Raw genomic sequence first — 23,413 nt, 5'->3', positions numbered from 1 at the left:
GTTTCTTTTTTATTGCAAGTTATGGCAGCCGAAGGGAACTTCTTTGAAAGTATTTTCCTTTTTTACTTGATCCTTGTGTTGTGCTAATATAAAGAGGAGCCGTATTTCAGAATGACCCATAAATTCCAGAGAAATGTTCAGTTTTCCATGTTTTCCAGAGCACTCGTTTATACCATTGTGGTCCACTAAAACCCACCAATAAAGGCCAGACTAATGGAATTCTTTTAGTTGGGTAGATAGGTTTTAAAAGCAGGGAGAGGCAGATTTCATTGCTGGTTTTACAAACTGAAACCCCTTAAGATGTTCAGTAAATCCTCCCATATTGGAATAACTTATCTGCCCAGACATCTGCGATAAAGACAGCCATATAAAAACAAACCCAGCTGCAGCGATTAGGGAGCAACCTCCATATGACAGGAAACCACTGTGACTTAACAATATCCTATTCTTGATGGAATGTTACAAATACCAATAGACCCATAATATCATATGCGGAATTCAGTTTGGGTTATATTTATAAAATACAGCATATCAGATTTGATCACAGATTGAAATCGTTTTCCATCACTGTCCCTGGTGTTTTCACTCTATCAAGTTTTATCAAGATGGAGAAAGACATTCGCTGTCTGACATTAAAAAATATTATAAAATATATAATAGGAATCAAAATCATATGAACAATTTTTTTTCCAGGAAGCACAACCAGGTATAACAGTGTTGTAGACATGATTAAAATAAATAAAAATCAGCTCAGTGAAGACATACCTCATCATGAACAACATAGTTCAAGAATATTGAATATTACTCAATAAAAAAAATAAAACATAAGTAATTTGCATTTTATTAACGCTACTATCCAGCTTTCATAGTATGGTCTTTGATGCACAGACTGGATTCAAATTTATTTAAAAAATAAGAAAGAATAGAAAATAAATATAAGAAATTACTATTTCTACAGCAACAGCAAAGAAGATACAGGACGACAGAATATAGGCTACAGTAAATGAGAAGAAAAGGGGGTTTGGAACATAACATATTTGTACATGTTATGATTAGATGAACAGGTCTACAGAAGGCCATGTGTACCGCATGGTTATTAATCCAAACAGTGGGGATCCCTGAGCACTGTCTGAGTTGTACTGTACATGTTGCTGAGACTTCCTGTTACTGTACAGTACCGTGAGAGATGCGCGTTGCATTGTGGGGATACAAATACAGAGCAGAAACGACAGCGGGGAGCACAAAGGAATGAAAATAGCCCCTCTCAAACTTTTAACTTAAGCATGTTGTGGTGTAAATTCATGTGAGCGTTAATCCAAGTGTGAGTCTCGGCGGCTGGCAGGCTGACAACTGCCTGAGAAGCGAAGGGAATGTGAATGATCGGAGTGAAGCGGCAGGGCGCACCGCTGTCTCCGACCATCACTGCTGTTTGTCAGCTGGGCTGTTCGCATCCCCAGGCCCAGCAGATATCACGGGCCTCATCTCAGAAGGTAAATCCCCTTCGTACAGTCTGTCGGATAACTGTAACCCCACTGTGTATACTTTAATGTGGCTATTTGTTGTCTAAGTATTGATAACGGTAGAGGGACCAAGTATTAGCCTTGCCGTGTCGGCTAGCGCTAGCTTCGTAGCTAACGGAGGTTAGCTAATGAGCTGCAGCTGCGTCGACGTATCTACGCTCTGACCGGAAATTTGGTTATTTCGCTTTCAGAATAAAAGGATAAATTACATTACTTTTTGTCTACTTGCCTTGAAAGTTTCTGCCATGTGTTTTATCAACAGTTGTACCTCTGTATCATGCACATGGAAAAAGAAAACATATAGTTTAAATAGTGAACACGAACCGAACAAATTATTTAACAAATATTTGTCAGTCTCTAACGTTAGGTGGTGTCAACAAACTACGGATAAATATTTCGTTTTTAACCACACAAATGGCTGGCGATTTGCACTACTCCGTTTGGGCTTGACTATGCGTTTTAAAACAAATGCCAACCTAAAAAACATTGGAGCATGGGCACTTGTCTTTTATGGTGACAGTTAAAATCGGATGTACTTGTCAACGCCTGGCTGACTTGACGAATACGCCTGATACCGTTAGCCAGTCTATGCTAAACTGTGATTGTTGTTGCAAACAAGATTGTTCAGCATCCTCTCCACGAGACACTTGCGCCATGCCTTACATGCAGCCTTTCTGCGGGCACTTTGACTATCAGTCCTCGGCAGTCTGATTCAGCCCAGCCCCCGTAGTCACTTGCTTACGTGATGTAAACAGAATACAAGTACCCTATTGAAAGGTACGCCTCCCCTGTCCTATCGACATCATGAACATTTTTGGGGTGGATTGGAGTAGTTTGAACTATTGTTGCTGACTCTTGATCAGTGTGATGTATTGAAATTGCTTATTTGTCTGACCCAAAGAACTAAACAAAACACATTTGAAGATGTTCAGTATGAAGTGAAGCAAAAGCAGCCAACAGATCCTCCATTTGAGAAACTAAAAAAGCTTCTTATTTTTCTCAAGGAATCAAAAGTCACCCACCACACGGCCTCTAAGAGTATTCTCTTTACCAAGGAATTAGACCAAGGTTTAGAAACTAATTTGGAGGAAAACATAAAGCAAAATGTATTTGTTCTTCTTTTTTAATTGCTAAGGTTTGTGTGTAGGATCATTTACATACATCTCCTTAAAGACATCATTTCTGCCAGGCGGTTTAAGTATTTTTATTTTTAATCAGGTTGTATTTGATTTGTATGCATCATTGCTCTCTCAGTTCCATGCACTCTAAATTCATTTTTATCAGGAAGAGCTTAATAGAGATCATGTAGCGATAATGTAATAATAATTCTCTTAGAGGAGACATTTTAGCCTTTAGAAAACCCCATGATGGAATTTAAGCTCTTTTCTTTTCACCCTATTTGCTGGTACAGGCTAGACACTCTCCTGTTGCACCTCCGCAGCCCAGGTCTATAATTCACTTTGCCGTTACTGGGCCAACATAGCCCAAGAGTATTTTCCTGTGGTCTGTGTGTGTAAGGGGAGCGCGCTCTCCCTGCGAGAGCCCCTTCACTTGAGCTTTTGTTTGATGGAAAATCTCATGCCTCAGAGAATCCACATGTCTCACAGACAGCTGCTGAGCATCCTGTAGTGCACTGGCCTCCACATGGGTCTGGCTCGCATCGCTGCGCATCTGCTTTGATTGTTGTTACATAACTTGGCATTTTGTCCTCTGTGCTCTCTACCCTGTTTTCACCCCCCCATTACTTTGCCTTCCCTTCAGAGAGGACCGTAGTATTTCTTTCTACCTATGCCCAATGTCTTCCACAATGCGCTTGCCTTTTTTGATCCTGTCTTTACCATGGTAGTAATGTTTTGCAGAGTGGTATTTGACATCTCATTTTGTAGTTTGTACTTATCGATTTCTAAAGGACTGGTTTATAGAGAGTCGACTGTGAAATCTGCTACCTCACACCTGATTCTTTAACTGCCAAGGCTGAATTATTTAGTTAGGTTATCATTAGAAAAATTGCTATGTACAAATAATGACGTGAAGTACAAGATATGAAAGAATAACAAAGTTTAACAAAAATAATTCCATAAAATTGATCTTTGGCTTCTGAGTTTCAGTTCATATTTTTTAGCTTTTGCAAACTGAAGTGTGTTTTTCTCTCTCCCCTCACTCTGCAGGACGTATTTCCTGTACACAGTCATAAATTGGCTCCAACATGGGGGTCAAAACCTTCACCCACAGCTCGACCTCCCATAGCCAGGAGATGCTGGAGAAGCTAAACGCTTTACGCAACGAGGGTCACTTATGTGATGTTACCATTCGGGTCCAAGACAAGCTCTTTCTGGCCCACAAAGTGGTCCTGGCCTGCTGCAGTGAATTCTTCCGCTCCAAACTGGTGGGCCGACCAGAGGAGGATGACAAGTTTGTGTTGGACCTCCATCACGTGACTGTTAGTGGCTTCGCTCCTCTGTTGGAATATGCCTACACGTCTACCCTCTCTATTAGCACAGAGAATATCATCGACGTTCTAGCAGCTGCAAGTTACATGCAGATGTTTGCTGTTGCTAGCACATGTTCAGAGTTCATGAAGTCTAGTATTCTGTGGAGCCCGAGTAACAACAACAACAATAATAGCATTGCTGCAGATAAACCGCATGAATCCGCACCAGGGAGCGCCTCATCAAACTGTGCCCTGACGCCACTGGATGGCAGCGTGTCACCTGTTTCATCTGACTGCAGTGTGATGGAAAGAAACGTTCCTATATGCCGCGAATCGCGACGGAAACGCAAAAGCTTTGTAACAATGGCATCGCCAGAGAGTCCGCTCAAATGCACTACACAGATGGTCACCACGTCCCCTCAGATCCCTAACCCATCCCCTTCGTTTTCAGATGGCACAGCTCAGCCCGTGGAGTCCTCCCTGGCCTTCCCGTGGACGTTCCCGTTCGGTATCGACCGGAGGTTCCACTCAGACAAATCAAAGCTCCCGGAGAGCCCTCGTTGTTTAGAGCAGGGCACCCCAGGGACCTCAGACGTGGTAGTCAGCCGGCGGCTCAGTGACTTCCTAACCTGTGAGAGCTCCAAGGCAGTATCATCACCAGTACCTGCAGAGGAGGAAGATGTGAGGGTGAAGGTGGAGCGTCTCAGTGACGAAGAGGTCCAAGAGGCATCCTCGCAGCCGGTCAGTGCCTCCCAGAGCTCACTGAGTGACCAGCAGACGGTGCCAGGGAGTGAACAGGTCCAGGAGGAGCTTCTCATCAGTCCACAGTCCTCCTCTATAGGTGGGGGTTCTCTTTACCTAAATGATCCACAGCATTTTAGTGTTGCAAGGTAAACTGATACTTAAAAGGTATCGCGGTACGCTGCCGTTAAAAACAATACTATTTCAAATGCTATTAGTATTGTACTTTATGGACTTTGGGCGACAGCGGGGCAGCGTGTCTGTGTGCAGCTTCTCTCAGCTTCATCACTGCCTGCAGCCAGAGTGGGCGTGTTTTCAAAGTGACGGACACAGAGTGAGACAGACATGGCTGAAACTGGCATGAGTGCTCCTGCCGACCGTCCTAGGCTTGTTTATAAGCACACGCACAGAGCACAAAGCCGGCAGTATCGAGCCCACGGACACCACAATGGCCACCTGTAAATGATGCTTTAAATCAAGTGTAACGTTAAGCTAAGCAAGTGTTTATTGTGTGACAAGTGAACTTTTTTCACCATCAGGGTTGGAGGAGGCAGTCAGGGGTAAAGTTAAATATTTAACTGTCCGATGTGGTTCACACATTTCTGTATGCAAACACAACGTTCACACTGGAGACATTAACTTCACTTTAACATGCGCTGGTGTAATATAATCACAGCATGTACATTTTTGTCAATAATTTACAGAAAATATTGTAGCCTAACTATATAGTATAGCCTTATTCATAATATATATTATGGCCTAATTTATATCAGTAGAAAATGGTCTGATTGGAGCACAGACCTCCACAAGGTCTGTGTAATTTTTTTGGATTTTAGTACACTAGTGTTTGCAGGATTTGAAATGTATCAACCGGAAATGCAAATTTCCCCTCTATGGGACAAATAAAGGATTATCTTATTTAAAATAAATCAATAATAGTAAATAGTAAAATTATTGTAGTAAAACAAATGCTACAAATATTTTATATCGTTACTTTTGATGATGTTTTAGTTTTCCGCTGGTATCGTGATATTTTAGGCAGGTATCGTACCTAAGTCATAGTTTTGGTATCATGACAACACTACAGCATTTAGAATTGACCACTAATCCTAGCATCTGAACAGTGATTGTCCCAGATAGCTTATTAGCATTCACATGGCACAACAGGTCTGTCAGTCTTTAGAGTTTGTCCACATATTGAAGCAATGTGCATGCCCCTGTACTAAGAGCAGTGCTCCTTATATCAAGAGTTTCTAGAGACGTGTCTTTTTTTAGCCTTTTTAAAACTACAATAGCAATAGTGTAAGGAACATCTTAAACACTGTGTTTGAATATCGAAGCCCCCAAAGGCAAATGACATGTTATGAGCTAACTACCTCCATTTGTGGGGTTGCAGGAACAATTCCTGTTCACAACTGGCATCCTCTATATCAGAGTTTAAACTCCATCAACTCCACCTTGCTTGCGTTGAAAAGCAATGTTTTCCAAACATGTTGTTTTTCCTCATCCTCAAATAGATTTTTCTTGTTGAAGTGAAGCATATTATTAAAAAATATGAACACACAATACTTAGTGTAAACACTGTTGCTTGTCCAGGTATGCTTTTCTACAGCAGCATTTCTCAAATTGGAGTAGGCATAACCTAGAGGTACATTGGAGTACTACATGGGTATGTGAAGGTCATCCATAATTATATAATAGGTGCGTTTCCATTAGGGTAAAATGTGGCCACTCAAAGGTTTCAGGCCACGGCCTCTCAAATGGCCGCACACTCGCCACGTTTCCGTTACAACACGTCACATCCTGCTGAGAGCTACATCCAATCAGAGCAACCGGCTTCTCTCTGCTGGTCCAAAAAACGTGCGAGTCACATGCAAATTCGGGGCGTTTCGGCGAGATAGACCCGCCTCATTCCGGGCATTCGACCATAGTGGAAACGCACCTAATAAGTTCAATTAAAAAAAATAATAATTAAACCACATTTTATATTCAGTATCTTCTATATATTCCTAGATTGTGTTTATTAACTGTAAGTGAAAGCCAGTTTTGACACACAGTTTAATGTAACTGCAATGCCATTTTAATTATTGCATAATGACAAAGATGTTTTGCCATGAATTTAGTGATGGATTTTATTTGTATTTTTTTTTGTTAAAAGGTTATTGAAATCAGACACTGATGGCGCTATATTGTTCCTTTTTATATAGGCTGTTTTTCTACCAAAAATGTTCCACACTAGTCAGGAGGTAGAGGGCTGTAAAATATATATCATATATCTAACTAGTTCCACCGTTCCACAGTTACTTTCAACTAGTGAGGATGCTGTTTGCCTGGGAGATGACACTTTTGCCTCAATCGTTTAGCACCACACCATCTATCTAGCCATCAGGTGCATATTTAAGACCTTTAAAACAAAACAAAACTGAAATCACGAAAAAAAAAAATCAGATGGAGACTCCCAGTTTGTTGAGTTTTAACATTAGCTAGCTACAGCTGATAAAGTGTGATCATGTTAGTCGTCATTAAAGCCGACAAATTCACGATCACTGGTCGACTTTGTCTTTGTGAAATCAAGAACTTGTTGTTTCATTTACGACTAAAAGGGCTTTTTTTTAACGCGTTATCGCATTTACTTCGACAGCTATATTGGCTCAAAGATAAAGTTAAATCACATATCAGTGTGTTAGTGTTACTGTGTACTATCATTGCTCACCCAATTCACATTGTCGCTCTGTAAAAAATGCAGTTAAACTTGCCTCACCAAGCCCTCGGAGCTGCCTATCCACCTACAAGAGTTTTATTTGTAAAGGTCTCAGTGGAAAGTTTTATTGTCCGGTGGCCCAAATGCTGTTTTAAAAACGTTTCTGTCCTGCCATAAATAAAAAGCAAATGGAAACACTCACATGTTTTCCCTAAACTGTTGACTAGAATTGGAATCTGGCAGCATTTTTTCTTAAATATGAGATAGGCCCTTAATAACCTACAGTCTAATCTAACATGCTCTAGACTGTAAACTTTAGTCAGATTCTCAGTAGACAGCTACCACACTTGATTAGTAACATCTTGTCTTCCTCTTTCCAGGGTCGATGGATGAGGGAGTGTCTGAGGGCTTGCCGTCAATGCAGGGCACCTCGAACACTGGAGGACACACAGAAGATGATGAAAGGTATCACGATTTGTTACAACTTGCAGCAGGGCAAGTCATAAGCAGTAAAGAATATATAGACATAAATCTCATAAATGAATGTCTGAGCCACACCTGTTTAGATAATAAATTTAGATGTCATGTTGAAATGTCAAAGACGGGATGCACTATAATATAAAGAATACTGGTTCCATATTGTAGCCTCGAGCCACAATCGTGAGTAATACATTTTATATGAAAGCTAACGTGGCATCTAACTAGAAATCTATAAACGTCAAACAAAGGAACACATATCTCTATCATCACTAACAACTCCATGTTGTACATTTTCTAAAAGATGGTACAACATGTATTTCGCTGAACCAGCTCCTGGAAGTAATTTATAATGGAATCTGGTTTCTAGCTGTCGATTACTCTTGAGTAGTTAGAGTAATGACATGTCAAAGTAGATGTTTTTAAGTATTCAAGAATTGAAAACTTTATTGTTTGTTTGTATTTCAGGTTAGAAGGTATTCAGTACCCGTACCACCTCTATATCAGCCCATCAGCCAGGCCCGGCACCAATGGCCCTGACAGGCCTTTCCAGTGTCCAACCTGTGGAGTCAGATTCACACGCATTCAGAACCTAAAGCAGCATATGCTCATACACTCCGGTACGTGTAATGGGGAAAAGGAAAACTTCAAATTGAATTAAATCTTTGGCAACTTTGGAATGTAACGTAATGTTTTTTTTAGTTTAAGTTAGAAACATCATAGGTCACAAACAGTGTCCAAACAAGTATTCATTCACCAGCACTTACCCAACCCAGGGACTTTTCACATTTTATGGTATGACAACATTGTTTCACCGTTCCCATGATTACAGTTTTTTCGATAAGCACGTATTTTCTGGAGATACAAAATGCAATATACATCTTTCTTCACATATGCAGCAGTACTCCCCAAGTCCTGTAAACACACATACTGATGTGTAAAAAGGGATTTTCCTTTAATATGCATTATAGGAGTTTTTGTGTTCAGTTAGTTAGATTAATCACTGGGATAGAAAGGGTACCTCTTCCAAGTAGTATCAGTTGACCATTAGACGCATTGGCTTTCAATCATCAAGCTGTGATGAGGAAGAATTTACAGAGAAAATTAGTCACCTGCAGGTCTGATTTCAAGAAACAAGAAAAAAACTCAGTGTATATGTCAGAGGGAGAAAGATGAACTGGTAGATGAATTAATAAACTCACAATTAACTAAGCACAACGAAATGTGCGGAAGGTTATGTGTGAATTTATGTTTTAATATGGAATTTTTCTTTTAAATGTCAGTGCAATAACTACTGGAGTACTATTGACGTTGTAAATATTCGTGATAAAAAAAGTATAAGCATGCAACATTATGGAAAGCCTAGAACTTTTGTAAATGTGTATTCGGTCATTCAACATGTAGTGTAAAAAGGCTTGAAATGAATAATTTTGAATCCTTTATTGAATGTAGTTTGTTATTTAGCGAAATGACCAGCTACATGTTTATTACTTGTCTTAGTAAGTGGAAAATTAATTTTGAAATAACTGATTTGATAGAGATTCATTAGACATAGACTAGATTAGATTCATTTGATCAAGACTAGAGCATTTTGGTACTGGATTTAAAAGTGAATTGGAACTATCACTAGTACAGCTGCCAATGGAACTCTAAATAAGGTTAAATGACAGCAGGTTTTTGTACTTTCCTACAACTTGTATACAGCTTAGTGATGAATGAATGAGCCTTTTTGTTCTGGGCATTCTGGGAAACGGTGATTTGGAAAACAGTAAAGACCGACCTAGTGGTGAGATGTAGTCATTAACCCCCCTCTTTACCTCACCTCACCCACTCAGATACGAGCACGTGTGATGCTGATGTCCAGATCAGCTGAACTTAGTCTTTTTCTTCTCCCCCCAGGCATTAAGCCTTTCCAGTGTGATCGCTGTGGGAAAAAGTTCACACGGGCCTACTCCCTAAAGATGCATCGGCTGAAGCACGAAGGTAAACGCTGTTTCCGGTGCCAGATTTGTAGCGCCACATTCACGTCCTTCGGTGAATATAAGCACCACATGAGGGTCTCCCGACACATAATCCGCAAGCCGCGGATTTACGAGTGCAAAACGTGCGGGGCCATGTTCACCAACTCTGGCAATTTAATTGTACACCTGAGGAGTCTGAACCATGAGGCATCCGAACTAGCAAACTACTTCCAGAGCAGGTGAGGAGTCTGGGGGCGCTGACCCCATCATTTACTCAGATCTCAGCTGGATCAGAAAATAATTTTAGTTTAGATTCTAATACCTGAAGTTCATTTGATCGTTTTTCCTTTTATGACTTTGGTGTTGACTTTTGTGCAGAATTGTTTATGATTTGAAAGCTCAGATCAAGTGTACCTGACGCATTTCACTGTATTCATTGGGAGTTTTAATTTCACTTATTTAAAGGTGTAGTTTGACATTATGGGAAATATGATTATTCAATTTAATCCCAAGAGTTAGATGAGAAGATTGATCCCACTTTCATAACTGTTATGTATATGTAGCTGGAGCCAGAAGCCGCTGAACTTAAGTTAGCATAGCATAAAAATTGGAAATGGGGGAAACGCTAGCCTGGTTCTGTCCAAAAGTAACAAAATATGTCTAACAGTACCTCCTAAAGCTCACTGATTAATACGTTGTATTTTCCGCCACACAGAAATGTCAGTGGAAAAACATCAATTAACTTTTTTACAGGGGGATATGGGCCAGACAATTTTTGTCTCGGACCAATTGCCAGTGGAGATTCCAAAAAATGATTGTGGCCAAGAACTAGTCTGGTACAAACCCTGTAAAACTGCAACTTGACATTTTTACAGTTCAGTTTTTTTACAGATTAAACAAATAAGATAAAATGTGATAATTAGTATAGTTCAGATATTTTGAAGTGGGGTTGTATGAGGTACTTATCGATAGTCATTGTGTTACCTACGGCAAATGAAGGTAAGCTCTATGCCAGTTTTTGCGAAGCAGGCGGTCCCTACACAGAAGCTGCTATTGATGGGGCAGCAGCTAAATGTATTTTATCCCTTTTTTTAGTTGGTTAGAATCTGTTTAGCTGCTGCCCCTTCCTCAGCAGTACATTACTCCCATCTACTGTAGATGACTCACTGACTATCGATAAGTACCTCATATAACCACACTTGAAAAAAGTTAAACTTCACCTTTGAGGGTGTTGATATGTGGATTTTTTTTTCCTTTGGACAGAGTCAAGCTAGCTGTTTCCCCATCTCTAGTCTTTATGCTAAGTTTAGCTAACTGACTGCTGACTATAGCCTCATCTTTAGTGTACAGACATGAGTTATATCAATCTTCATATCGGACAAAGGTGTGACTATTCCTTTAAAAAAACAAAGAGATAGACATACCACAAGTCTTGGCTCTGTTCGCTGTCAAAATTCCATGAGTTGTGAGGATGAAGTGGGTTAAGTAGACAATATTAATAGAGTTACTTTTTCTGAATACACTAATCAACCGCCAATATTAGAACCTAACTGTACAGTGTTAAACACTTTAGATAACTGCAGTGTTGTTCAAATCACACATTTTATAGTCCTGCTCTTTAGTCATAAGAGAAATGATGTTGGACCTTACAATAGCTGCAAACAACTAGAATAGATTTTCCTTAACCAAATGGAGTGGGTTGTTTGTTTTTATCAGCAGCTCAGCCCTCAAAGCCTTGTGAAAGACAGAACACAGTGTCTTTATAAAGTGGAAGAGTGTTTTTATATCCCAGACTTTTCCACTTCTTAATCAACTCAAGCCCTCACAGGTCGGCAGGACTCAAACGGGCCATTGACTCCTCAAAAGTTTTATAGTAGAAGGTCTATGCCTGAGATCATAACAGTGTGGAAAATTCTCTGGCAATCCAGTCAGACTCCTAACCCCCATCCTCAGTCTTCACATAAAAAGATATGTTAACTACACTATAGTTTTTGTTGCTGATTTGCAGAGCAGTTTGTCAGATTCAGCTGTCGTCTCTTCTACAGAGGACAGATACTCTCGACCTTAACTATTTGTTCTGGATGCTGAGCTCTAATTCCCACTGTGCTAGTACACGCTAATTTGCAGGACTGGGGACTCTAATAAATCTAGTTTACAACCATGGTCACACTATGCACTCACTCATTTTTAAAGGGCCTCTATCATAGGAATTGAAATGTAATTGTTTAAGATATTATCACATGAAGACCATGGAACCAAGCTAGACTCTGTATAGATATGTATAGATCAAAATTTATCAAAGCGTTGAGGCAACACTCAGCTTGGTGTTACCTTTTAAAATTTAAATATATTCTATATCCACGTAGATTTTTCTAATTGGACATTATTTGAAACATCCTCTGGTTTATTATCACGAAAAATCTGTTGCTAGTGTATCTTTTATACATTCCTTAGTTAATTCTGTTTGACTAATTAATCTTCACCCACAGGTATACGTAGAATGTACATAATATGTACAGAAGGTTTGAAAGAACATGCACGTAATTATTTATAAGGATGTCCTCACAAGGGAATGGCCTGACTTAAGATTATGAAATATGTATTTGTCTGTTCACAAAAGAAATATACTGTATACAGAAATCATTACCGTGCGGAAATGCCGAACTAATAACAGTGGAAAAGAAATAGAAAATGTTTTGCCTTGTCCTCTGTGACCTTCCACACAAGTTCCATGACTTCAAGATGAATTCCATAGCGGAAATAATCTGCTATATAAAACCTAGCAATAGTGGAGCAAGATATTTTAGATGAACAAATCCCTTTAGGCCTGCATTTGTTTGCCCTAAAATTGAGTGATAAAGGGAAAAATCCATCAAATACATTGTATTGATTCTAATATAGTCGACAGGAGTAATCTCTATAGGCAGGGCAAGTGTATTTTTTTTAAAGGTAAGAAAAATAAAAGTGTATGAGATTTATTTTTACGTAAAGGTGTTTTAAAAAGAGACAACAACATACTAGTACAATTTCAGTACAAATCAAACATTGCAATTTCATTAAAAGGCAGTCATGAACATAACAATTTTTAGTCTGTTTTTAAAAGTAGTTACAGGTGCAAATCTGAGTTTTTCTGGCAGTTAGTTCCAACAGTGAAGGGCATAATAACTAAAAGCAGCTTCACTATGTTTAGTTCTGACTCTGGGAACTGTTAGCTGACATGTTCCAGATGACCTAAGAGGCCTGGAGAGTTCATAGGGAACAAATGTAAAAATGCATTGAGGTCCTAAGCCATTAAATAATTCATACACAACCTACTGTAACTTAAAGTAGATTCTATAACTGACTTGTAGCCAGTGCAGAGACCTGAGAAATGCTGTAATGTGTTCAGTTTTCTTAGTTTTTGTAAGAACTCAAGTAGCGGCAGTCTGAATATGCTGAAGCTTAATGCTTTCTTGGAGAGATCTTAGAATAGGCCGTTACAGTAGTATGATCGACTTGCAAGGAATTTAAGCCTTAATATAATAAGTATTAAATATAAGTAAGCCATATAAGTACCAGGCTGTAATTATGTTAATTCCTGCTGTAAAGTTTGGTATTTTAAAATGGGGGCCTATGGGGATTGACTTGCTTTTGGAGCCTTCAATTTCTGCGATTAATTTCTGCTCTGCTTCTCTCTGGAGAGTGCAGCTTGGTTTAGACATGTATCCCTGAAGTCTACCTATATTTGTAATTTAATAATAGGCTGACTTTTCTATTGACTTGATATGGCTATTGAAATATGAATCAACAATAACGGCAAGATTTCTGAGTTGTTTTTTTTTTAAAAAGGGTCAAGATGAGTCTCCACCTATAGTCTTTTTCCTAAGCATCAAAGACAATGATCTCAGTTTTGTCTTTATTTTATATGAGAAAAGTGTGGTTCATCCAGCCATTTATTAGCCACTGCACTGATGCAGAAAATCTATTGGAGCATAGTCAGATGGTGAAAATGCTATATAAAGCTGAGTATCATCCGCATAATTATACAACGCGGTATTATGTCTTGTATGATTCTGCCTGAAGAGAGCGTGTAGAGGTTAAAAAGCAAAGGACCAAAGATGGAGCCTTGAGGAACTCCACATGTCATTCTAATTGCTCAGATAGGTAGATGCCAGTGAAAGCAAAGTATTCCCTGTTTTGCAGATTAAACAAAGCTAGCACTGTCCAGGACAGACCAGCCCATATTTTTAGTTTGTCAGCAGTATTGCATGATCAACTGTGTCAATCGCAGCACTGAGATGCAAAAGCACTTTACTAGTCAGTTTAATTGGATGTCATTAATAACCTTAACCAGGGCCATCTTAGTACTGTGACGGGGCCCAAATCCACACTGGTAGTCATATAGACAAATATTTGAGGTTAAAAAACTGCTGAGTTGCTGGTCAACTACTTTTTCCGTTATGTTGCTTGAAATGGCAGATTTGAAATAGGTCTCTAGGCCTAATCCCTGCCGTTTTTTTGTGCCTTATTAGGGAAGATACCAGATCGGAAAGAACCATTAACAGTTTTTCAGCAAATCTGCCGCCAAGCAGTTAAAACCATTTTTAAAATGAGCATCAATTGAGCTAGCTGATTGCAGACTATATATAAAATTAAAGGCAAAATATCCCAAAACATGAACATACAGAGTTACAAGAACTACCGTTAAGCGAAATTCCGGTGTAATATAATCCCAGGGTCTTTAAAGGCAAATTGGGTCATCAAATAAGCCATCGAGACAATTTTTTTCGTGTATGAACTATTAACGTAGATTTAGCGAGTAGCTAACAGCCTGCCACGGCTAACATGGATAAGCTTGGGGCGGCGAGTTGGACTCATTAAAACGTCTTTCTTTTTAACCACTAATACTGCTCCAAAAACACCAAACCTCTGCAGTAGCATGATAAGAGTCCCTACACATTAACCGAAGCACCAACAACGTAGTGTTTTGAAACTTACATACTGGCCTCCATTCAAGTCAATTACCAAATACAACCCCAAAGGAAGGAGCCCATTGAAGATTTATTCCAGCAAAACACGTACCATATTTTCCATATATAAGGCGCACCGCATAATAAAGCGCATAGAATAGACACTACAGTCAAGGCTGGGGTTACGTTAAGGACCGCCTCTAAATTCATTGATGTTAAGTTAGCGTGCTAGCGCTGTTGCCTTCAGTCGAATAGTGATTGTACCAACACTTCTACTTGCTGCCGTCTGTTCAACAACCCACTGTTCGAGTTTGTCCTCCAACTGTAGCCATCTCGCTCTGTTCCCTCGGAAACTCTGTTTAGTCTTCTTTACTTGGCGCAGGTCATCTTGTTGCTTTCTCCACTTCCGCACCATTGATTCGTTAATGTTAAACTCTCTCGCTGCTGCTCTATTCCCGTGTCCTACTGCGTGACTAATCGCCTTGAGTTTAAACTCTGCGTCGTAAGCGTGTCTCTTAATTTGAGCCATTTTGGAGTCTTTACACAAACACACAAATGGAAATGAAACAGCACGCTTCGCGCAGTCATATATCTCAACATGCACCTTCTTCTACGGGGGAAAATGCTGCTTACGTAGTTGCGAGACCTGTTGTGGCTCAATATTGGTCCATATATAAGGCGCCTTATAGTGCGGAAAATACGGTAAACGTTGGGGTTTGTGGCAGTTTGGTGAAATGTCCCCCACAGCTTTCCCTGCAGCACCGAAACATTATGCGGATCACAGGGGTCAGGGGGCACGTGTTACCGGAAGATGCACAGTGAGTGCAGGCATGGGTAAAGCTGACTAGCCTGCAGCTTAAAGTGAAGAGAGACAGAATGGTTCGTGTTTGTATCTTTCCCAGCTGCGAAACAAAAATGAAAGCTTACAACCCAGAAACTTTTCATAGGCTGCCATTGCGGTACGACGACTGTGCTCTGATAAACCAGGGGCTTATAGTTTTAAATTGAGACGCCGATCCAGATGTTTAGGCAGAGGGATTACCGTGTCTGCCACAAACTGCAATGTTTACGTATTTTGCTGGAATAAATCATCAATGGGCTCCTTCTTTTTGAATTGCATTTGGTAATCGACTTGAAAGGATCAGCTTGTACTGGGGCCAGTAGGTAAGTCTATCAAACACTCTTTATTAAACTCTGTGTTCACTAACTACGTTGTTGGTGCTTCGGTTAATGTGTAAGGACTCTTATCATGCTACTGCAAAGGTTTGGTGTTATTTGGAGGAGTATTAGTGTTTAAAAAAGACGTTTTAATGCGTGCAACTTGCCGCCCCGAGCTTATCCGTGTTAGCCGCAACAGGCTGTTAGCGACTCTCCGGAAAATATATGTTAATAGTTCATACACGAAAAATTTGTCTCGATGTCTTATTTGATGACCCAATTTTCCTAAAAAGACCATGGGATGATTTTACACCGGAATTTCACTTTAAAAAAATTCCGGTGTAATTTTCACTTTAAATGACAGAATCTTTGGGAAAAATTGATTTGAGATGTACCTTGAATTTTTAGTTTGGCCCATGTCCCATCTGCTTACTTGGACGGGATTTATGACTTACTACATTCAGCCACCAGGGAGTGATTGAGATGCTTTAATCTCAGTTTTAGGGAGCTGTCCAAACCGTCCATTTTTGTACACAGTGTATGTGTCATTGTCATTAAAATCATTTTTAAGTGAGAGCAAGGAAGTATTGATGTTTTTTCTGATGCTTTGAATTTTATTAGAAACATTGAACGTGCATGCATCATTGTGAAAATTGGCTAACGTAACATCTTTGACATTGTCAGCACAGTTTAATATGATTATGGTAGCAAATGAAAGAACATTGAACTCCTCTCATTCTCTTTGTCTCCATAGTGATTTCCTCGTGCCCGACTACCTGAGCCAGGTACAGGAGGAGGAGGAGGCGCTGGGAGTTCAGTATGAGCTAGAGGAATCAGAACATCACCCCGTCTACCCGGGCAGCACCTCCACCACCACTGCAGCCTCATCGTCCTCCTCAGTCCAGATGCCCGTCATCTCCCAGGTCTCCTCCTCTACCCAGAATTGCGAGAGTTCTTCCGGCTTCCTTTCACCTGAGCCCCTGGACCCCCTGGAAGCCTCCCTCAAGATGAACGCTGATGAGGCGGCTGCCATGACAGAGGAGACCAAGATGGACAACAGTGTAGGAGGCAGTTCCCAAGAGGTGTTTGAAGAAGAGCAGCAGCAGCATGCCCAGGCCAAGGAGCTGGCTTCCATTACCATAGAGTGATACAAGCCTTCTACTTGCCCATCATGTCTTATTGTGCAGTCATGTCATATGGGAATATCTGTTGAAATGCCTTGGTGGCTCAAAGGAGTAACTTGGACATGTGCACATGTTGAAATCACATCATGTGAAGCCATCAAGATGCCATGATTGAAGTTTTCTGAAGACTTCAGTTGCCTTGATGATGTTTTTCCACACGTGACACAGATGCACTTATTTGAGTCCATGTTTCAAACCAAACCAAATCCAGCAAAGTAAATGATTATTTTCTTTGTTTTTGAAAAGACGTCCCCAAACTTGACTGAAGCAATTTCTTTGTTGGTGACTGGAGATTTAAGTAGGCAAATCTGAGTTCATTCCACCACCAAACCTGAGTTTTAAACTCATGTTTTCCAAGTAAAGCGAGTAAATAGTATTTTTAGAGTCTTTTTAAGGAATGTGGTTTTTCCCATATGACGTGAATGCAGCACTAGCTAAAGTAATTTCTGTCTTAGCCAATTTGAGGTCCGTTGAATCCAAGCCTTGCCCTACTTTTGGAAAGTGCCTGAGAGTTCCCCTTTTAACAAAGCAACGTGTAGAAGAAGAAGAGGTCTTGACTGACAACAGTGACAAATCAAGTCTTTGCAAACTGAGCTAAAGAAAAAAAACATTGTATTTTATTTGTAGTGATAATGCTAGTTTGTATCGGCAGAGACTGTCTTATTCCTTCAGTGCCGTCGCTATAGGCAAACTGTTAAATGTCAATATTATCTATATTGCAATAGCTTGTACTGTAGTTTTACTATTTGAATGCTGTGTATGTTGGGTGTTGTGAACTATGATATGTCAGGTGTGTGTATGTGCATTTCTTTTTATCTACATGAACACAGTACATTTCATTTTTAAATGTTTAAAACTTGAAATTGTATTGACAGAGTATTCCCTTAAGGTGTCTGTGCAGTATATAATTTTTCTGACCGATTACAACAAGTTATTTTTTATTTTAAATGAACACTGTTGTTAAATCAAACCTTGCCTCTCCAAAAGACCAAATTCTAGTAGTTTGGATCAGCACTGATGTACTGTATGTTTTTGATTCAAAATCCAACCAAATTAATGATAAAGTAAGACTAAAATGTATGTCAAACAAACGTTTGAAATTTGGAGTTACAAGGTTTTCTCACAACTGCAGTGTTATGTTCCCCAATGGGCTCCCTAAGACATGGTAATGTAGCATTCCATCCCAGTTGAATTTAGGCCCTTTTTTCAGTTCTGTTTTTTGTAATCCTGATTTACTAACAGGTACACTGCTGATATAAGTGATATTTCACTTATGTACATGATTGTCTTTTTTAAAGTTTTAACCTTGTGTGACTTTGTGAGTGATACACCAAGAATAATATGTTTTAAGTGTGGATTAACCACCAGCATTCTGTTTCTTTTCTTTGCCTAAGTTTTCACAAAGGGAAAATTCTACATTGTGAAAAATTCCCTGACTAAAATCTAAAGAATAGTGACATCTGCAGCCAGGGGAGCAGGAAGTGAGGCAAGCAGATTATGTTTGTTATCTGTGATGTTTGGTTTACAGTCAGAACACATAATTGGGTTGTCGGTTGGTATGTGATAATATTGCTTTAAAAGCATAGGAGCATGCTAATGAGTGAATGCAAATACTGTGAGTTGAATAATTATAAATGATAAATATATTGTGTGAGGCAAGAGATTATCCTTCACCCTAAACTGATAGCACAGTTTGGCAGTTGACATTACTAATTTCATTAACTTTTTTTAATGCTGATTTTGGGTCAAACTTCCAACTCCTGTTACCCGTGTTGTGCCAACATGGCTGTAATTGTCAGTGTGGACATTGTTGTGCCTGTACTTTGAGAAGATAATGATGCCCATGGTAATAATCCATGAGTTGAATGCTACTGACTGTGACTGGGTATGTTGTTAATTGTTCATTTTCTGCCCCCCCCACTGAAAGAAGTACAAACAGCCCACATTAAGGATTATCACAGCAGGATGTAAAACCCCATATACAGGGTTGATTGTAAACGTAAAGGTGAATATTGCTGTGATGAGGGCATCAATATTTCCCTGTCCTGATCATCAAAATTCACTGAGAGCTGTCTTAAGAAGAGCTTGTGTCACCTTGCACCATCAGTCACTTTTTCAAAGTTGTGCCATCTGCCCGTTTTATCCGGGTACAAATCATGCTTTTTCCTACAGGACCAAATGTTCTCTATCATTGGGGATTTGCCATGGCAATCAGTAATTGCACATAATAAAAGAGAGATAATCATTCTAAGGGGTCCATGCTATTTAGCAAAGGGGTCCTGCTGTTTTGCCCCTTAAAACACTGTATGATGTTGTGCATTTAAGAGGCTAGCCTTAGTAAATGGACCTATTAACTCTAGTTGCACAATATCAAAATTTAAAAAAAAGTTTTCTATTCTCCATTTGTACGTCACGCTTTTCATCTGTTGTGTCCCGTGTCTGTATTCAAACAACTTTTTTATAATGAAATGCTGCTGTTTGTTGAAACGCAAAAGTGCCCAAAATATTTTTGTGAACCAATGGTGTGCAATAAATGGACAGGTGTTGTTTTTAAAAGATTTCATTTTGTCTTTGGAATGGTGAATTATATATATATATGTATATATATATATATATAAAGAATGTAGTATTTTGTTTTATTCAAATGTTACTGAAGGTGAATCAAATAGGCAAAGACCCCATTTGATCTGTGAAACAAGGAACAAAGCTTTGATATCAAAACGACTGGTTCTATTCAGTTTGTTTCTAAAGTTGCATGTTCATATCGTTCTGTGAAGTGGAGAGCATGTCTTCAGTTGGCGATGCGTTCGGTCAAGGCCTTATTTGTCGATGACTCTTCATCCAGCATAGCTTTGATCTGTTGTTCAGCATGCCCTCTTCTTTTCTGTACGTTATCCCTTTTTAAGTGCAATGTTTTAAAATATCTTGATTATATACAGGACACGCCTTCTCAATGTACACTTGATGTTGTATACGTTTTCAGTCCTTATGTTTTATTTAAAAGTAGGAAAATATAAGAAAAAAACATGCTAGCTCTTCATAATGGCATATATATTTTTGGTGACTTTTGTATTATGGTTGCTGTTTCATGGCATCTTTGGATATTCTTGTTAAATGTGAATAGGACAGCTCAGTTTGGGAGTATGGGGGCCTTGGTAGTCTTTACTTTGTGACTGTCTGCAGTGTGTGTATATATATATATATAAATATACAGTATATACACTCATACTATGTTGCATATTCTTTATACTGTAGGCTATTTGATTACAACCTGCTTTGAGACAGATGTTGTATTTTGTGTCTTTGATACTGTATTTAAACTGTAGTTTGGAAAACTATACAAAAACATCCCAGATAGTAATGCAACCTACACATTGTATAGGGAGAACTGACGTTTGTGGTGTTGAGTGTTTTAACTGGATCATATTTCAAAGTTGGCTGTTAAAAACTGACAAGACCACTCTGTATTTTAGAGTTTATGGTTGTTCTGAATCTTTGCTAGTGTTCTGGCTTTGCAGTCCTGTTATTAAAAAGAGTTGTTTTTGTAAAAGTATAAAATGTAAATAAAAAAACCTATGTCAGAATGAGTATAAAACTTGTCTAAAGTCGTTTTTTCCCCCAATATATCTGAGTTTACTTGGAAGTTAATTTGAGTACACATTCCTTTGCCCGTTTGATGCTGGGTCCATCTGATTCGGACATTTGTGTTCTCACATACAGCCCCGTCAGGTCATGTGTAGATAATTTTTGGTTTGCAGGGCATGTGTGAAAGGGGCTTTAGAACCCCAAGCCACCAGGACACCCTAGAATCCTTCAATTTGACAATTTGTTTACTGGAGTTTGTATCAACCAGCACTCTCGCAGATGTTCTGGGGATTCGTACTGGCTACTACTAAGGAGTTAAAGTGGTCAAAACATTATGTTTAAGCAATCAGGGTTTTAAAGTTCTGCACTCCACACAGGCACCGGCCCAACACAGTCACTCAGAGAACAGAGTGTAAAAAGGATTAACAATTTGACATCACAGTGTTTTGGCTCAAAACCCATCAGTCTGGTTTTAGGATGAGCCACAGTACAGAGACCGCACAACAAAATTTTAAATGACATCAGGGGTAATTTAGATAATCAAAAACTCACATTCTTGGGACTGCTGGATCTAACTGCCGCCTTCGATACAGTAGACCATCACATTTTATTAAATAGACTGAGGAACCTGGTCGACCTCTCTGGTACTGTTTTGAACTGGTTCACATCCTACCTTACTGATCGAAGTTTCTTTCTAAGTATGGATTCTTGTTCCTCAGGAACCCATAAGATAAAGTGTGGGGTTCCCAAAGGGGTCAATTTTAGGTCCAACTCTTTTTATTCTTTACATGCTTCCCCTATGGGACGTCATTAGGAGGCACGGCATCAGCTTTAACGGTTATGTTTACGATACGCAACTCTACTGTACTGTGTCTCCTGATGACACAGCGTTGATGCCCTTTTTAACTGCATTGTAGACATCAAGTCATTTTTAGCTTCTATTCCTTTTATCTTATTTTACTGTTTTGACTGTTTTGACTCCCTCAGTTTTTAGCTTCTATACCTTTTTATCTTATTTTCCTGTTTTGACTGTTTTTATTCCCTCATAGTTTTTATTCTTTGTATGTTATTTTACTGTTTTGACTGTTTTTATTCCCTCAGTTTTTAGCTTCTGTACTTTTTATCTTATTTTACAGTTTTATTCCCTCATAGTTTTTATTCTTTGTATGTTATTTTACTGTTTTGACTGTTTTTACTCCCTCAGTTTTTAGCTTCTATACCTTTTATCTTATTTTACTGGGGGGCCGACTACACCGGGGGTTGTCTCTGGTCCATCGATGTGGGTGCTGTCCCGTGGACGGCCCTGGCCCGGGTGTCTTGAGAGCTCTACACCGTGGTGTGGAGCCTCCTGTCTGCTGGGCTGGGGTGGTCCCTGTGGCGGTGCCCCCTGCAGTCATGGACCATGATTCCTCTCGGTGTGCGTGGCCCCCAAAGGTAGATTCTTCCTCACCCCAGGAACAGATCTCGGTGCCCAGCCATAGTGCCCAGTGCATGTGTGTGTGTGTGTGTGTGTGTGTAAATTTTTGGGATGGGGGGTTTGGGTTGTCATGGTGTTTCTTGTTGTTCATGTTTTGCTTTAATGTCCTGTAAGGCAGTTTGTGCTACTGTAAAAAGTATGAAAGGTGCCATATAAAAAAAGTTTGATTTGATTTGATTTGAAAACTTGTTGTCATCCTTTTACGCCCACAACACATGAACAGTCTGAATTTCACTCAAGCTCAGTTGAATGCAGAGTTGTGTGCCAAAAGCTCAGGTCAACACTGATACACTGTCTCACACCAGTTGTTTGTATCAACAGTTAAACTCATGCTGAAGAGGATGAGTACTTTTTACTGTAGATGAAACATTATGTTGGGTTAGTCTTAGACAGTGTCCCCATTTGGGATCCTAGTGGCCCGAGAGTAATCTCTTCTTGAGTCTCACAGTGTTGTCTGTGTTATCCAGTACCTTCTTCCCAACCTCAACAGGGAGAAAACTGTAACATCTGTTACCCAGGTGGTTGCAGAATGTACACTTCAACCATGTTACTTCCTAACCTGACTCTCGCCAGATGAATTTTGTTCCGACTTGACTCTGCCTAGCTCCACTCAACCATCTGGGATCGCTCCATAGGAAAGTGATTTCAGGGTCCACAAAAAATGGTCGAACCAATCAGGACCGCCGGGCCGGGCTTTATAAATGTGACGTAGCAGAGAAGCGACTGTTGAGATTCAGACAACAATGGCGGCTCGCATCCAGGAAGCAGGAGTCAACAATGATGCTGCTATTTCATCCGTGTTGTCCAATCTAGAGAATCTTTCTTCTTTAAAAGAACACCAGAGAACGGCTCTGAAGTCTTCTGTTGGTGGAAATGATGTTGGCAGTTCTGTTTGACTTTTCCCTGCATCGCTCTCATCAGCGTCACGGGTTGGTTTCGATGTGAGTGGTTGAAGTAGCATGTGAATAAAGATGAAGGACAAGTGGTTTATCCAATCATATGAAAGGATTTTTAATAAGGCCCAGCCTCCTGAAATTGCTTTGCTATGGAGCGATCTCAGATGGATGAGTGAAGCAAGGCACAACAAAATTCATCCGGCGAGAGTCAGGTTAGTTACATCCTGCATTTTCCATGAATAGTTGCCTAATTCACTCCTGTAGGGCTCTTGTATTCTGCACCCCTCCCTCTTATTCTCTTCCTCTTCCGCTCCTCTATGAAGGCTGTCAGCA

The 23,413-nt window shown here is 39.7% G+C and overlaps 1 protein-coding gene across 3 annotated transcripts; it reads left to right on the top strand.

The window, feature by feature from the left end:
• Positions 1 to 1,214: 1,214 nt before the first annotated feature.
• On the top strand, positions 1,215 to 20,689 carry zbtb44 (zinc finger and BTB domain containing 44; the record flags this gene model as incomplete). Of its 3 annotated transcripts, XM_083913784.1 has the most annotated exons (6): positions 1,215 to 1,490; positions 3,689 to 4,792; positions 7,774 to 7,858; positions 8,339 to 8,490; positions 9,770 to 9,853; positions 16,693 to 16,822. In XM_083913784.1, the coding sequence occupies 5 exons, from the start codon at positions 3,727 to 3,729 to the stop codon at positions 16,716 to 16,718; spliced, it is 1,413 nt and encodes a 470-aa protein (XP_083769910.1). In that variant the 3' UTR covers positions 16,719 to 16,822. The 3 variants fall into 3 exon arrangements, with proteins under 3 accessions (XP_083769910.1, XP_083769909.1, XP_083769911.1); XM_083913783.1 differs by lacking the exon at positions 16,693 to 16,822 and having other exon boundaries at positions 9,770 to 10,255; XM_083913785.1 differs by lacking the exon at positions 1,215 to 1,490 and having other exon boundaries at positions 3,727 to 4,792; positions 9,770 to 10,070; positions 16,693 to 20,689.
• Positions 20,690 to 23,413: the final 2,724 nt, after the last annotated feature.

Source organism: Echiichthys vipera (assembly GCF_963691815.1).
Source record: "Echiichthys vipera genome assembly, chromosome: 5".
NCBI classification, from domain to species: domain Eukaryota; kingdom Metazoa; phylum Chordata; class Actinopteri; order Perciformes; family Trachinidae; genus Echiichthys; species Echiichthys vipera.
Note: the sequence above shows the minus strand (reverse complement) of the source record. Positions and strands in the feature narration are given on the sequence as shown.